At 36.5% G+C, this 14,902-nt stretch overlaps 1 protein-coding gene across 1 annotated transcript in view; it reads right to left on the bottom strand.

Moving 5' to 3' along the window:
- The window catches only part of nbas (NBAS subunit of NRZ tethering complex), a 198,510-nt gene that overhangs the window by 52,236 nt on the left and 131,372 nt on the right, over positions 1-14,902 (bottom strand). The window contains exons 43-46 of the mRNA XM_066705652.1: positions 12,645-12,895; positions 10,038-10,372; positions 6,579-6,797; positions 5,540-5,742 (exon numbers count right to left, since the gene is read on the bottom strand). Coding sequence (XP_066561749.1) covers positions 5,540-5,742; positions 6,579-6,797; positions 10,038-10,372; positions 12,645-12,895 — 1,008 coding nt within the window. The remainder of the gene's footprint in view (positions 1-5,539; positions 5,743-6,578; positions 6,798-10,037; positions 10,373-12,644; positions 12,896-14,902) is intronic.

Genomic DNA, 14,902 nt, shown 5'->3' with positions numbered 1-14,902 from the left:
AGGTGCTACAAGGTAAGTGCTGTATCAGTATAGTATAATTAAACTGTTAATGAATCTATGTACCTCATTTCTCAGGTAAAGTAAAAATACATTTTCGCTTTTAATCAAATAAACGGCATGAAGACTACCACAGGATATGAGAGAATACTTGAATAAGAAAAGAAGTGAAACAAAATCACATGATCAATCGTAGTTATTCCAGATACTGTACTTGTTTAATATTAATATTCCTTGCAATTTCAGTGTGGTAATGAATCTGAGATATTGTATTTCCATTTGTTAGAAATTTACATAGTGAATACAGAAAGGACACAAATGACAATTACATTTCAACAAAACTAAAATCTAAAGAACTTAAACTTAAACAAAAACTGCATTCTGATTTAGGTATTATTTAAGTTCAGACTGTTAGCAATCATAATACCATAACTACCTGTGGGTATACACCCATCCAAATGGTTTATGCAGGAGTCGATTTAGAATATGTATGATTTCAGATTACAAAAAACATACAGACAGACAAAAAAGGAGCATATGTTACATTATGTTCTATTGCAATTGACCTATTTAGCTTATTGATTTATTTCATATTACAAAAGTACTATCATAACAAATCGTGTGTAGCTATGCATGCCATTTATTTGTAAAATTAGTTTTGTGATATTTTAGTTATTTTTGAGAAACTTTTCTGTCCCTTGTTTATAAGGTGACTTACAATGCCAATTCTTACGCAACATGTCTGTCTGCCCTGCTTGCACAACTGGTAAACCTGAAGATATACACACAGCAGCATTCTCAAAGTCGAAGACCTGCTATCAAGCTGGTTGCCTCTCTTCACACTGAGAACAGGAGTGAAATCAGCAAAGCTTTAATGCCACTTGGAAAACATATGACTCACACTGACAGTGCCAAGTCCTGCAGGGTTTAAGCCGTATACGAGAGTCCCAGAGGTGTGGAGAAATGACAGCCCCCTCTGCAGAGTGGACCCAACACAATACACCCTTTGGACCATACACTACATTTTTCAGAAAATCAACTTTGTGTCATGTATACATCATTTTAGGATGTGTTCTAGAACATAGTGTAAAATGTGCTAGGAAAAAAAGTATTTATATGTAAAGTAGTTATATCAATATCACAAAACAGTCAGTGTTGCCCCTCACAAAAAAACTAACAAATGTCTGCATAGCACAAAACTTGTAGAGCAACTCATTACCAGCAAAGGGAAGCTCTTCCATTCCATTTACTAACATTTGATCAACATGGTGGTTGTGAAAGTTAGGGGATCACCTGGTAATCGTATCAAAAGGAAATACAAAGAAAACTCAGAATAAATTATTGATGGAGGTGGAAAAATATTATCGTTCTTAAAAGAAAATGCATCAGAGGTATCAGAGGTTGTTGTCTTTTGTTTTGATTTTAATACCAACTCTTCTCACCAAAACGTTTCAGTGGGGGGTTGTGATACTGGAGAGAGCAACGCATCAGTTTCGACACCTGTTGTTCTTTTCTTGGTAGTAATTTAGATTTCATGTGGATATGTGTGCAGGGTCATTATTTTGAGAAGAGAAAAATAAAAACACAAAACAACCCTTCACCCACCAGATGACTCCCTGAGGGAATTGACATTGACACTGAAGAATAGAATAACACTGTGCCTTTTCCAAAACCTCATGTCTGGGCACCTGCAGAATTCATATTACAGCTTCCATGTTTTATTACAGGTACTACACAACCTTTTGACAATCGCTCACTTGTTTTTCCTCTGGGAGGTGAGCAATTTCAGATATTGTTTCATGTATACACAGCACTCTGATCCAGTGCTCTTGTGACCTATCTTCATTGTTTAGTGCCCATTCAAGGTATTTCTGACAGTTTTCTGAAGGTTTTCTAGCTGCAGCATCACATTATAATAGATTCTTGAAGACATCTCTTTACAGTCTCTTTTGATATGGAAATATTTTACAAAATTGATATTAGCAATATGGCGATTGCTGGCTTTGAAAGTATTAGACATCAACTACCAATTGGTGTGACTTCTCCAAGATCATTTCCTCTGCCCGCTTCAGACGTTTTTGTTTGCATAGATACCCATTTTACGTTACCTGTTGGTCCATTAAATAAAACATTGATTTTCATGCAAATGTTTCATACAGAATATCTTTTTTTTTGTTTTATGTGTACCTAAGGACACACACACACACACACACACACACACACATTACATTTGAAGAGCTGTGGTAACTCACCATGCAGTCATATATGGGAACTTATCTTAACTGACATAAGGGAAATAGATGCCAGTGACAAGAAAAAATGGAGAAAGATGATTAATGTTGGCACAGAAAACTTTGAAATGAGTCATATCCAGCTAGCTGAAAAAAACAGCCCAAAGCAAATCAAGGTAAGACAAATACTTAGGTCAATCAGACCTTCAATGTTCTGCGTGCAGTCCTTGAAAAAACAGGAGAAGAGACAATCAAACGTAACAGATATGAATCAGTCTGTTATCATTCATAATGACAGCCTACCACTGTACCCTGAAACAAGGATCCAGTCTTGCATTTATAAAAAGGAAGTTTTAATATTATTCCTTTTCTGATTAAAAAAGTAAACCACAAACTTTTCGCGTAAGTGTAAATATTGCATATTGCCAGCATATGAATTTACTTCTGTTCCCTCAGGCAACTAGGACAAGTAGACCATGACAAGAATCCTTTATTATCACTAACATACATGTTAATGGGACTATGTAGTCATCTGGTGAATGACAACTTTTCAGTGATTAGTACTGGAAAATGGATTTAAAATAATTCTAATAATAATTCTACACTGAACTAAGTAAAATTCTGTTTTAAGCACTGGCCTACATGTCAGCATCAAACAAACAGACTAGAACTTTTATATAATTATTACAGCTTTTCTTTTTTCCTATGCTGAACTGGAGATATTGTCCTACACTATGGCTGAGATTCAATCGCTTCATAGAATTTTAACAACTACCTTAAGGTACGAAATTCATTAATACAGTAAGTAAGAGGGTAGGCAGCCTTGCAAGTTACTTTGCTACATTTCAGCTCTCAAAACCAGTTTACATGCCAACTATTCTGTAGAGTTTTAATGACTTTCAATCATCATGAGGATGAGGACAAAATAGGCACTGGGAATATGAACTTGACATGCAATGAGACAGACATTTTACGGGTCATGTTAGGACTAGTTAAAGCCTGTCCCTGTATTCCTTGTTTTTTAATAGTAATTTTAATTCACAATCCCTTGGTTATACAACGGATAAATAAATAAGTAAATATTGTAATGTCCAGATGGTATACTGTGCATCTTAAAAAGTTAATTAATCACAATCAGAATCCGCAATGACTAGTGAATAAACTCAAGTGTAATAGGTTTCCACACCTATTCACAGCACCACTAAATCAGTAAGATGAGTTTTGAACCACAGGAAATTGCTAATTGAAGGATATGCCTTGCATTTTAGAATTCTTAAACTGTGCACAGTTTAGCTATGTACTGCATTTGGCCTCTAGGCAATAGCATATATACATAATAAAGTACATAACCTCAAATGCTACAGCTTTTCCAGATGGTACTCAACAAGGGGTTGACTGAGGAGATGCATTATTTGAAGATTTTCTGGGTATTGGTATACTTCTCAAGAAATGCAGCAATAGAACTCTATCTGCCAGTTCCTTATAAATAGTATATATATATATATATATATATATATATATATATATATATATATATATATATATATATATATATTATAACATTGAAACCTCAAAAGCAAGGCACTTAATTTAGATGAAAGTAACCTAATTTCTGTATTTTACAGACATTTTTTCTGAATGTCGCTGGCAGTCATCCCAGTGAGTGAACTTGATATCAGCATCACATTTAGTTGAATACAGAAATGAGTTTGCATTCTGAACTGGAAATTAACTTTTTTTCCCCCTTACTGTAATCTATTCAAATTAGAAGTATATGTTTACTAAATGTTGCAGCTGAAATCAAGCAGATAACAGCAATATACTGTGAGAAGAAAATGTTAAATTGCATTTATATAAATGGAAATCAATTTAAATTCATGACTCACCTAGTGTAAATAAACAGCCTTAGTTCTCAATATTATATAAGTATGCAATCTGTGAATGGCAAATACAATGGCAGATTGAAGTTAATAATTAACATGAACCTTTGACCGACTAAAAACTATTTTATAACTGAATATTATATTGTGCTATTTACACATTTTGATTTAATAATAAAAAAATCATCTTTGTCTTTAAGATACCTATATGTGTGACACATACACAAATACATACAATCTATACCTACACACAGACACACACACTTGAAATGTGGGAGAATTATCTACCCGATGGGAATTCTAAGCTAAAGGTCTTACAAGAGCTTAATTACATAAAAGGAACTGTATGCATAATGACTAAAGCAGGATCAAGTGTAACAATGCTTGTGAATTGTATAGTGATGCTTTGCACCATTTCTACAACCTTACATTATTAGAAAAACACAAATGGTACAATCACACTGGAAAATATGTACTGGTCTGCTTAGTGTCATGTGCTCAGTCCTGCAATAGACATTCATGATGGACAGGCAAGTCCACTCCTCTACCAAAAACCCCACCCTACTTCTCCTAAGAATAAACATCCTGTCTCCATTCTCCCCTTCTTCTTGAAAACCCTCAGACGAAGACGAAGACGACGAAGAAGAAGAAGACGAAGAAGACGAAGAAGAAGACGAAGACGAAGAAGACGAAGAAGAAGACGAAGACGAAGAAGAAGAAGAAGAAGAAGAAGAATCTTTCCTAACAAACTAGAGTAACAGGAAGTAATGATTACATTGAAAGATTGAAGAAACTAAATTTGATTGCCACCACAGACTGAATTGCTTGAGCTGAGTGTGAACAACTTAAAAGTCTCTCCTTGATTTTATTCATTTTATTTTTTTGAGCACCAGATTCACTTTATGTAATGGGGTTTGATACAAGATTCTCTTAAGAAGGTTGAATAATGTTTTTTTTTCCCCCGGTTTGTTTACCACCACAACACATTATTTATATAATGTAAGCTATTGACTTGAGAAGGGTACAATGTTAAGGTTGCAATGCCCATATCTCAGTCAATTCAGGACAGAATCCACTTGTTAAAGGTTAATAAAAGACCACTGCACAGTTAGCGGTTCTTGGACTACTCTTAGCAAAAAAGATTGTGCTTCAAGAAGGTCAAGCACCAGAAGATCAAACAAAACCATTTAAACTACACTGCAGTCCACCGCCTTAGCTCTTACTGAGAGAAACATATCTGGCATTTGTTGATGAAGGTAAGAGCTTTATTCAAACAAACAAACTGTAATAGAAACAAGGGGAAGTGCAAAAAGAAATACATTCCTGTTTTAAAGTGACCAGTGATCATGAAAAATATTCTGTATGTAATAAAATGAATGCAAAGCCTTACAGAAGTTCTATTGATTAAATTGAGATTATTTCTGCACATACCTCAGTGCCGAAACAATTCTCTGGACCGCATCCTGCACCACCGCCTTGGGGGAGATATCTAAAGGCCCCGTAGCAGCCTGAAGCAGCTGCTGGATATAGTCAAGAGGCTGCCCGTCTGTTGACATGGTTACTGCCAATTCATGAACCTTTTCAATTTCAGACCTGGACAAGTCATAGACATGACTGTACTTCTGTAGCAACTCCTGTAAATGAAAGATACATTAACTTTGTTGGTTTTCTTTAATCTTGAGCTGTGTACACAATCACAACAATGCAATTAATTGTACTGCTACTTAGCCCCTTACATAATATAGTCTAAGGTCAAACGATCAGAGTCTTTCATCTTCTTGAAATTGTTTTGAAGGCACTAAATTGAAGATAGAATTAAAGAAGAGCAAGATCAATCCCTTCCAGGTATTTTAATGATTTGAGTAACGACAGTGTACTAGCCTGCCTTTGCTCGTTCCTTTTTCTTTGTTGTTTTGAAGAGAATCGCTTAGTGCAGAACTACAGTCACACAGATTGTACTTTGTTGCTTAAGGTCAGAATATTGGATTTTATGACATTCAAGAAAATGATCACATTTATCAGAAGAAAGACTTGGATTCTATATGTTCCAGTACATTTCTCAACAGTCCCATTTTCTCAGTACACAGCACTAAAATAGAACTTGTTTAGAGAAAATGAAGGATATAAAGCTTTCACTTGAACCCAATCCTTAAAGATTTAGGAAGGGTTATAAAATGATCACCAAATAATAATTTTTAACACCCCCCTTGCCCCTACTTTAATACGATCTTCTACCACAAAATCAAAACCAAGGTAAACATTTTCAGTCCAGGGCTGCACAATATCCTGGCAATTAAGGACTCCCAATTTAAGCTGAGATAGATTGATTGTTTTAAATCAAAGTAGTCACCTACAAGTGAGGTTGTACATTTACATGTGGACTGTTAAAAAAAAGTATGTGTGGCTTTGTAACCCAAACACAGACAGACTACACAACATTGCAGGACAAAGTAGCATCATTTCTCATTACCTGGTCACTATTCTTCAGGGAGAGAATGAAGCTGTGACTGAGTGTTTCCAGATGAGCCACTGATTGCTGGAGGTGATTCAGAGCCTCATCAAAGCTGCCTGGGGAATTTTCAGCAAGGTGGCTGCTCTCATCCATGTTTTTTTTCTTCAGTTTATCACTTATTTGTTTTACTGCTTTCAGGGCTCTTTTAGTTATTTCCAACCTGGTCTCAACAGTCAACTGCGTAAAAAAATGAAAACAACACAGAGAAGAAATAGATTCAATTAGGTAAGCAATGAACTATACAATGTGTCATTTAATTTGCCCAGGAAAGGCAGCCGGGATGAATGAAAAAAAAATCACAGTAAGGAAATGATCAAGACAGGTTCAGTTCCTTTGCAGTTCTTCTCTGTATTTCAGTTAAAAAAAAAAAAAAAAAAAGTACCCCTCTCATACACACATCATTGGAAGAGTGAAAGTGTTAAATTGGCCAGACATACTTCAAGAAGGACAGAGAAGCTACTGAATGGATAAGAAGCTGTGCTGGCATGACCTGGAGAAGAGACCCTGTACATGGAAACAAGTGGAAACATCTTGGGGAGGCCTTCATTCAGAAGTGGATTGATAAAGGCTGATGATGATGCTACACATTATATATGTATATGTCTACTTTCTAGTAAATAGTCATGAAGCAACCCTTCAGATCGCTCCAACCATGTAATTTCTAATAGGCATACCATTAAGATGTACAACATATCCCTGCCAAAAATGTATGTTCTTATTTAACGATGTCAGGGCATACCATGACACACACTTGTTCATTAATTATATGGTGATGCATTTAAATGAACAGATAACATATTATAACAGATAATTTACTTGATAAATTGTTCAGCTAAAACTTGAAGTGTGTAAACTTTTAATTCTCAATCCACAGGAATCAAGAGCCAATAGCCTCAAATTGCACCAACCCACCTTAATAACACCTTTAAATCTACTGGAAACCTTCAAGTTTTATTTAGACTGAATTCATTTCAACAAAGTATAAACAATTTAAACATGTGAAATTGTTATACAACTATAGCCTAACAACAATACTTATTTAACAGTGTTTATTAAACTAAACAAATCACCAACTATTTCAGATTAAGTGTGTGAATACAAGTGTATGTAACGGGGCTTATTGTGTACATGAGCTCATTACAGTGAGGCAATCCCTCTGAATTCAGTATAGTGTGTAATCTCCTGTTGGGAGGATGTGTTGGAGAAGCTGGTTCGTCACTCTGCTGTTTGGAGCTGAGTGGTGCAGAGAGCTCTGATGTGTGACTGTGACGGTGCGGTTCGAATCCAAGCAGGGGCTCCCATCTGCACATGCTACATTGAACTAAATACATCTAAATAAAACTCAGCAACTAATTTCATAATTTTACATTTTTGGACATTTTGTTTAGGTCAGTGGCTACAACCAAAATGAGTTGATTATTGTAAAAGCACCACAGTCCTGTTTCAACATGATAAAACAACTCCATCTATATTGATTTTCTGCACATCACATTTGGGATTGCAAGCAGTCTCAACTATGATTGACACTGTACACAAGCAATCAATTGGTGTTATAGACAGTAGTGTCACTGGTCCCCCCGTTAAGGTTGACTCTTACAGTGCATTTTGATTATAGCCTGTGAAGCTGATCTTGGCTTGCATGAAGGAAGCATCGATTACATGAAGAAGCAAATGGTTTAGAAGTAAAATTTTCCAGCTGAAATACTGAGGCAATGATAGATCAAGTTAAAGTGACTTCTTCATTTCAACACTTAGTATTGATTTTGGGTTTAATTCTGAGCTTATCTGCATCTCCAGTGAGTGGCATTTACAGTAATAATCTCAAGGTAAAAAGGCCATTGGGACACGAGGAGTCAACCTTTTTAGGTGAACCTTAATTTAGTTGATTCTGCAAAAGGAGACAATCAGATTGCACTTTCTGAAGAATTAAAACTATGCATGTATTTTGCACTGTTGATCAATACACACCATATGGATCTGCCAGTTCCAAATTAGCAGTACTTGAGAAACTTAAATTAGATATGATGAAAGAATGTTTGGAAAGCACAGTATTGTATATCCTCTACTTTAAAATACAACACAAATGTGTAGTGTCAGCTCTTATGCTCTGTTGTGCTTTTTATGTATAATTATACATCCAGCCATGGGCCGTTTCAAGAAATAAATAAACAACACTGTTTAATCTGTACTGTTAAATACGCAAATTCAAAGTTGTTTTTGTACTGCACTTTACTTATAAAAGCACAATTTTATATTAATACCCTGTCATATTATTATATATAAGTGGTGAAAATAAACCGCTTTTGGTCTGTAAAGCAAGCATTACAAGCGCTTTCAACTTCAATGGTATAACTTCAAGGTTATAATATAAAAGGTATTTTCAAGACACTATATACTTAGTAAATAGGATGCTGCTTGAGCTCAGGTTAAAATGACCACAATTGATTGGTTGTGGTTGTTTTTGCTGACTAATTAAGGTCAATAACACTTTGTCAATACAGACTGCGGCTGGTTGTCCTTTCTCCCAAGTATGCTAGAAAGAAGTTTGTTTGTTTAAGATCTAATTGTCATGGCAGTTATTTCCATATTGTACTTTAACTTTACACTATATTTCCCAAAACATAATTTAACACACATGTTAACAACTTTATTACAATTAGTAATAGATCACTGTACTTGATTTAAAAGAAAATTATCTAAAAATATTTAACACATAAGAAATGAAGATTCAGAGGTAGAGGCATTTATAAACATACTAATTAGAAAAGTAGGTTTAATCAAGTCTATATTCACACTCACAAAGGACGAGCAGTGGAGTGTTCTATAAATAATGTACCATGAGATAATCTTCAACAATGAGAAAATGTCAGTGAGAATTTCACATTACAATGAGAGAAGCAAGCTTCGTGGGTAAGGAAAAAAATGTTACAACATTTTCAGTGCAGGCCACAATTCTCCCATTGACAAACTGTGTGTCACTCTGAGCAAAACAGTTATGTTTTAATATATAACACAATGTCTGCTTACAGCAATCTCTTTGTTTAATTATTAGTGCTTCTGAACCCTTTTTACAGAATTACAATTCAAAATGTCATACCTAAGTGTGGCAGCTAACCTTTTCCTAAGGCTTTATATAACAAATCAAGACACCGTGTAGCCAGTCTCACCTCACAGGAGAGCAGAGCCACAAATATGATCAACACAAGGATTCTCTTGCTACCCACACTACAAAATGTGTCATTTTACCTTTCTGTGGCAACAAATTCTATATGGACTGGCACTGGGCTCAGTCTTCTGAGGTTACACAATGAATGTGGTGTTGAAGAATTAGTTAATCTAAAACTGACAACTGCACACAGCAAGCTGCTTTAAATTTCCCTTTACTAAGGATTTGAAACAGGATAACAGACAACTTACCAGATTTGTTGCTTCAGGAGAAAATGTCATGCCATCAATGAGGACGATAATGTCAGCTGGAAACAACCTTTCGAAATACTTTGCACAGGTATCATACGCATGTAGGTATTCTGGTTCACACTGAGGCTGCTTTTTCAGGACCTGAGGGTCTCCGTTCCAGAAGAGTTTGCCCAGCCACACAGCATGCACACTGCTAGCTGACAACATACTTCCATCTTTGTTGGGCAACCGGGAGGCCAGTTTAGAAATAGATAACACATTCTGACTGGTCAGAACGGGCTGCAGGGCCTCCAGAGGGTTCGAATCCTCATCTGTCAGTTTTCTGTAGTTCAACCCTGAAATATATAAATCAGTGTTGGAAACAAAAGGTAGGCTGACAGCATCTCCCTCATTCAAGAGAAGCTTATACACTGAGCATAAATAAATAAATAAATAACCTTGAAAAAGTTAAATCAGACATAAAAAGGCATATTTTGCTTTGTGTTTTTTACCATTTTGAAAATGAGATTTGTTGCAGACAGGTACAATTCTGCACACTGACTGAATCTTCTACCATATTGATATGCATAGAATTGCTTGACAGTGCAAACACATTTTATGAACAGATATTTGAATAGAAAGCACTGTCTTGTATGCTGAATATTTTAGTTATAGCACATGAAGGGAACATGGAGATCATGTTACATGTTTGCTCTGTAAGCTGTTGCGATACTGACACATGTTTACGATTCGCCTCTTACATTGTGCAGGCATCAATCGGTGAGTTGTGTGTTCAGCTTTATTAGGTTCAAAAGCTTATTATCCTTCTCGAACACAATGTTTGAAGAATTCATGTAATTTACAGCAAGGCTGTGGGGTGCATTGTCATGACAAGAACATTGATACTTGTTCCCAAAAGCTGTTTTTATCATAATACAGTAATGTGCAAAAGTTTTAGGCAGGTGTGAAAAAATGCTGTGAAGTAAGAATGCTTTCAAGAATAGACATGTTAATAGATTATATTTATTAATTAACTAAATGCAAAGTGAGTGAACAGAATCAAAATCAATATTTGGTGTGACCACCCTTTGCCTTCAAAACAGCATCAATTCTTCTAGGTACACTTGCACATAGTTTTTGAAGGAACTCAGCAGGTAGGTTGGCCCAAACATCTTGGATAACTAACCACAGCTCTTCTGTGGATTTAGGCAGCCTCAGTTGCTTCTCTCTCTTCATGTAATCCCAGACAGACTCGATGATGTTGAGATCAGGGCTCTGTGGGGGCCATACCAGCACTTCCAGGACTCCTTGTTCTTCTTTACGCTGAAGATAGTTCTTAATGACTGTCGCTGTATGTTTGGGGTCGTTGTCATGCTGCAGAATAAATTTGGGGCCAATCAGATGCCTCCCTGATGGTATTGCATGATGGATAAGTATCTGCCTGTACTTCTCAGCATTGAGGAGACCATTCATTCTGACCAAATCCCCAACTCCATTTGCAGACATGCAGCCCCAAACTTGCAAGGAAACTCCACCATGCTTCACTGTTGCCCGCAGACACTCATTTGTGTACCACTCTCCAGCCCTTCGGCGAAAAACTGCCAAATATTTCTAATTTTCACTCATCAGTCCAGAGAACCTGCTACCATTTTTCTGCACCCCAGTTCCTGTGTTTTCATGCATAGTTGAATTGCTTGACCTTGTTGCCACGTCGGAGGTATGGCTTTTTGGCTGCAAGTCTTCCATGAAGGCCACTTCTGAACAGACTTCTCTGGACAGTAGATGGGTGTGTCAGGGTCCCACTGTTTTCTGCCAATTCTGAGCTGATGGCACTGCTGGACATCTTCCGATTGCGAAGGGAAGTAAGCATGATGTGTCTTTCATCTGCCGCAGTAAGTTTCCTTGGCCGACCACTGCGTCTACGGTCCTCAATGTTGCCCGTTTCTTTGTGCTTCTTCAAAAGAACTTGGACAGCAAATCTGGAGACCCCTGTGTGCCTTGAAATGTCTCCCTGGTAGAGACCTTGCTGATGCAGTATAACTACCTTGTGTCTTGTTGCTGTGCTCAGTCTTGCCATGGTGTATGACTTGACAGTAAACTGTCTTCAGCAACCTCACCTTGTTAGCTGAGTTTGGCTGTTCCTCACCCAGTTTTATTCCTCCTACACGGCTGTTTCTGTTTCAGTTAATGATTGTGTTTCAACCTACTTATTGAATTGATGATCATTAGCACCTGTTTGGTATAATTGTTTAATCATACACCTGACTATATGCCTACAAAATCGCTAACTTTGTGCAAGTGAACCTAGAAGAATTGATGCTGTTTTGATGGCAAAGGGTGGTCACACCAAATATGGATATGATTTAGATTTTTCTTCTGTTCACTCACTTTGCATTTAGTTCATTGATAAATATACTCTATTAACGTCTATTTTTGAAAGCACTTACTTTACAGCATTTTTTCACAACTGCCTAAAACTTTTGCACAGTACTGTATGTCAACAAAAGCAGTACTCACCAAATGTGAGCAGGGTTTATGTTGGGTGGGTAGTTTTAATATTAAAGAGTGTATTATATCTATCTACCTAACATGTGGTCTATCTATCTGAATACTTAAACTGTTACCTACCAGTTGCCACCACCTTCAGCTTCTTAAGAAGTCTTACATGGGTATCTGGTTTAATGGTGTTTTGGGCAAAATCCGAACAGCCACAGCTTTCAAGCAGGGAGAAATAGTAGAGCAGCCGGAGCAGGTCAGTGCCTTCAATGGTGGGATAGACATACTTGGTCATGTGCTCAAGAAACATTTCTGGATTCTTTTTTAATGTCTCCAGAAGACAGAGAGCCTCCATTCTGCTTTCAATGTCCTTCGTGGAAAGCCTAAAACAAACAAGATAATGCTTCACAATACAGCCTTAAAGGTATCAATGCAATGACAGAACCCTGATTTTCAAATTTCACAAGACAATTGCTGGGGGGTGGGAGTAAATAAATAAATAAAAATCTAATTTTAGCTAGCTTTTTTCTTATATTACTCTGACTTAAGGGAAATGTCATGTTCTACAGGACAACATGAAAACCGTGAAATCCTCGACTGAGAATGTCAGAACGCAAGCTTATGTTGGACAATGCCGGTATGCCGGTTTTTAAAAGGCATTAGGAAAAGTTTTGTAGTTTGGTGGGGCTTATTGACTTAGAATGGGAAAGCCGCTTATTTTACAAAACACATGGTTGCGGAACCGTGACTCAGTTATTTTAAAATGATTGACCTTCAGCTGCTGAAGATTGTCTTTAATTTAATTTTTAAGTTGGGCTGCCTTAAAAAGAGAAGCATAATGAAAGTAATGAATGAAGACGAAAAAAAACAAAAACAACAACACTTGCAATCCCCACTGTCATGAATTACCACATACCCAATATATAATACTAGTTTAGCACCCCTCAAGTTTTCTGGTGTAATTCTTATTTGATTATATTTACATAATTTATGCTAACTGAGTTTGGAACTTCAAATTGGACTACATGTGCACTTTTTCCTAATTGAATGTCTTTTTGGCCAAGATAAACAACATTCCCGAAAGTGATAAATATTCAAGCTCCGTGTCCCTTGAATTTTGATGAACGGAAATGCTTTAAAGAGTTCTGTTATCAATAAATTAGAAAAAGTACATTTTAATCCTGTCATTGGCACCTAATGTAAATGGTTATGCTGTGTGGGATGTCTTTGCCCTGAAAATCATACTAATAATTTCCATAATAATTTTACATTCAGAGGTCTGTAAATTAAGATTCATGATAAAATTCAACACTGAAATGGAACAATGAATGAAAGAAGAAGTAATACATGGAGGTTAAAAATATAATAAACATCTGGCATTTTTAAATATATATATTTATTTTTACATAACCTACAAAATTCTTAAGGGCAGTAAATTTGAGCACCGAAATATTAGCTACTGTGCAAAATGTAATATTAGATCCTATTAATTAGCACTAATGTGCAATATTACTCACACAGCTAATGAACCAATATTTGATTGAATGAACCAATATTTGGCTTAATCAAAAATGGAAAAGAAATAATAATAATAAAAAAATAAAATAATAATAATAATAATAATATATATATACACAGTGAGGGAAAAAATAATTTGATCCCCTGCTGATTTTATATGTTTGCCCACTGACAAAGAAATGATCAGTCTATAATTTTAATGTTAGGTGTATTTTAACAGTGAGAGACAGAATAAGAACAACAAAATCCAGAAAAACGCATTTCAAAAAAGTTATAAATTGATTTGCATGTTAATGAGGGAAATAAGTATTTGACCCCTTCGACTTAGTACTTGGTGGCAAAACCCTTGTTGGCAATCACAGAGGTCAGACGTTTCTTGTAGTTGGCCACCAGGTTTGCACACATCTCAGGAGGGATTTTGTCCCACTCCTCTTTGCAGATCCTCTCCAAGTCATTAAGGTTGCGAGGCTGACGTTTGGCAACTCGAACCTTCAGCTCCCTCCACAGATTTTCTATGGGATTAAGGTCTGGAGACTGGCTAGGCCACTCCAGGACCTTAATGTGCTCCTTCTTGAGCCACAACTTTGTTGCCTTGGCTGTGTGGATGGGTATTCCAGCATGACAATGACCCAAAACACGACCCATTTTCAATGCCCTGGCTGAGGGAAGGAGGTTCTCACCCAAGATTTGACGGTACATGGTCCCGTCCATCGTCCCTTTGATGCGGTGCAGTTGTCCTGTCCCCTTAGCAGAAAAACACCCCCAAAGCATAATGTTTCCACCTCCATGTTTGACGGTGGGGATGGTGTTCTTGGGGTCATTCCTCCTCCTTCAAACACGGCAAGTTGAGTTGATGCCAAAGAGCTCGATTT

This window comes from Amia ocellicauda, chromosome 1, assembly GCF_036373705.1.
Source record: "Amia ocellicauda isolate fAmiCal2 chromosome 1, fAmiCal2.hap1, whole genome shotgun sequence".
Lineage (NCBI taxonomy): Eukaryota > Metazoa > Chordata > Actinopteri > Amiiformes > Amiidae > Amia > Amia ocellicauda.
Note: the sequence above shows the minus strand (reverse complement) of the source record. Positions and strands in the feature narration are given on the sequence as shown.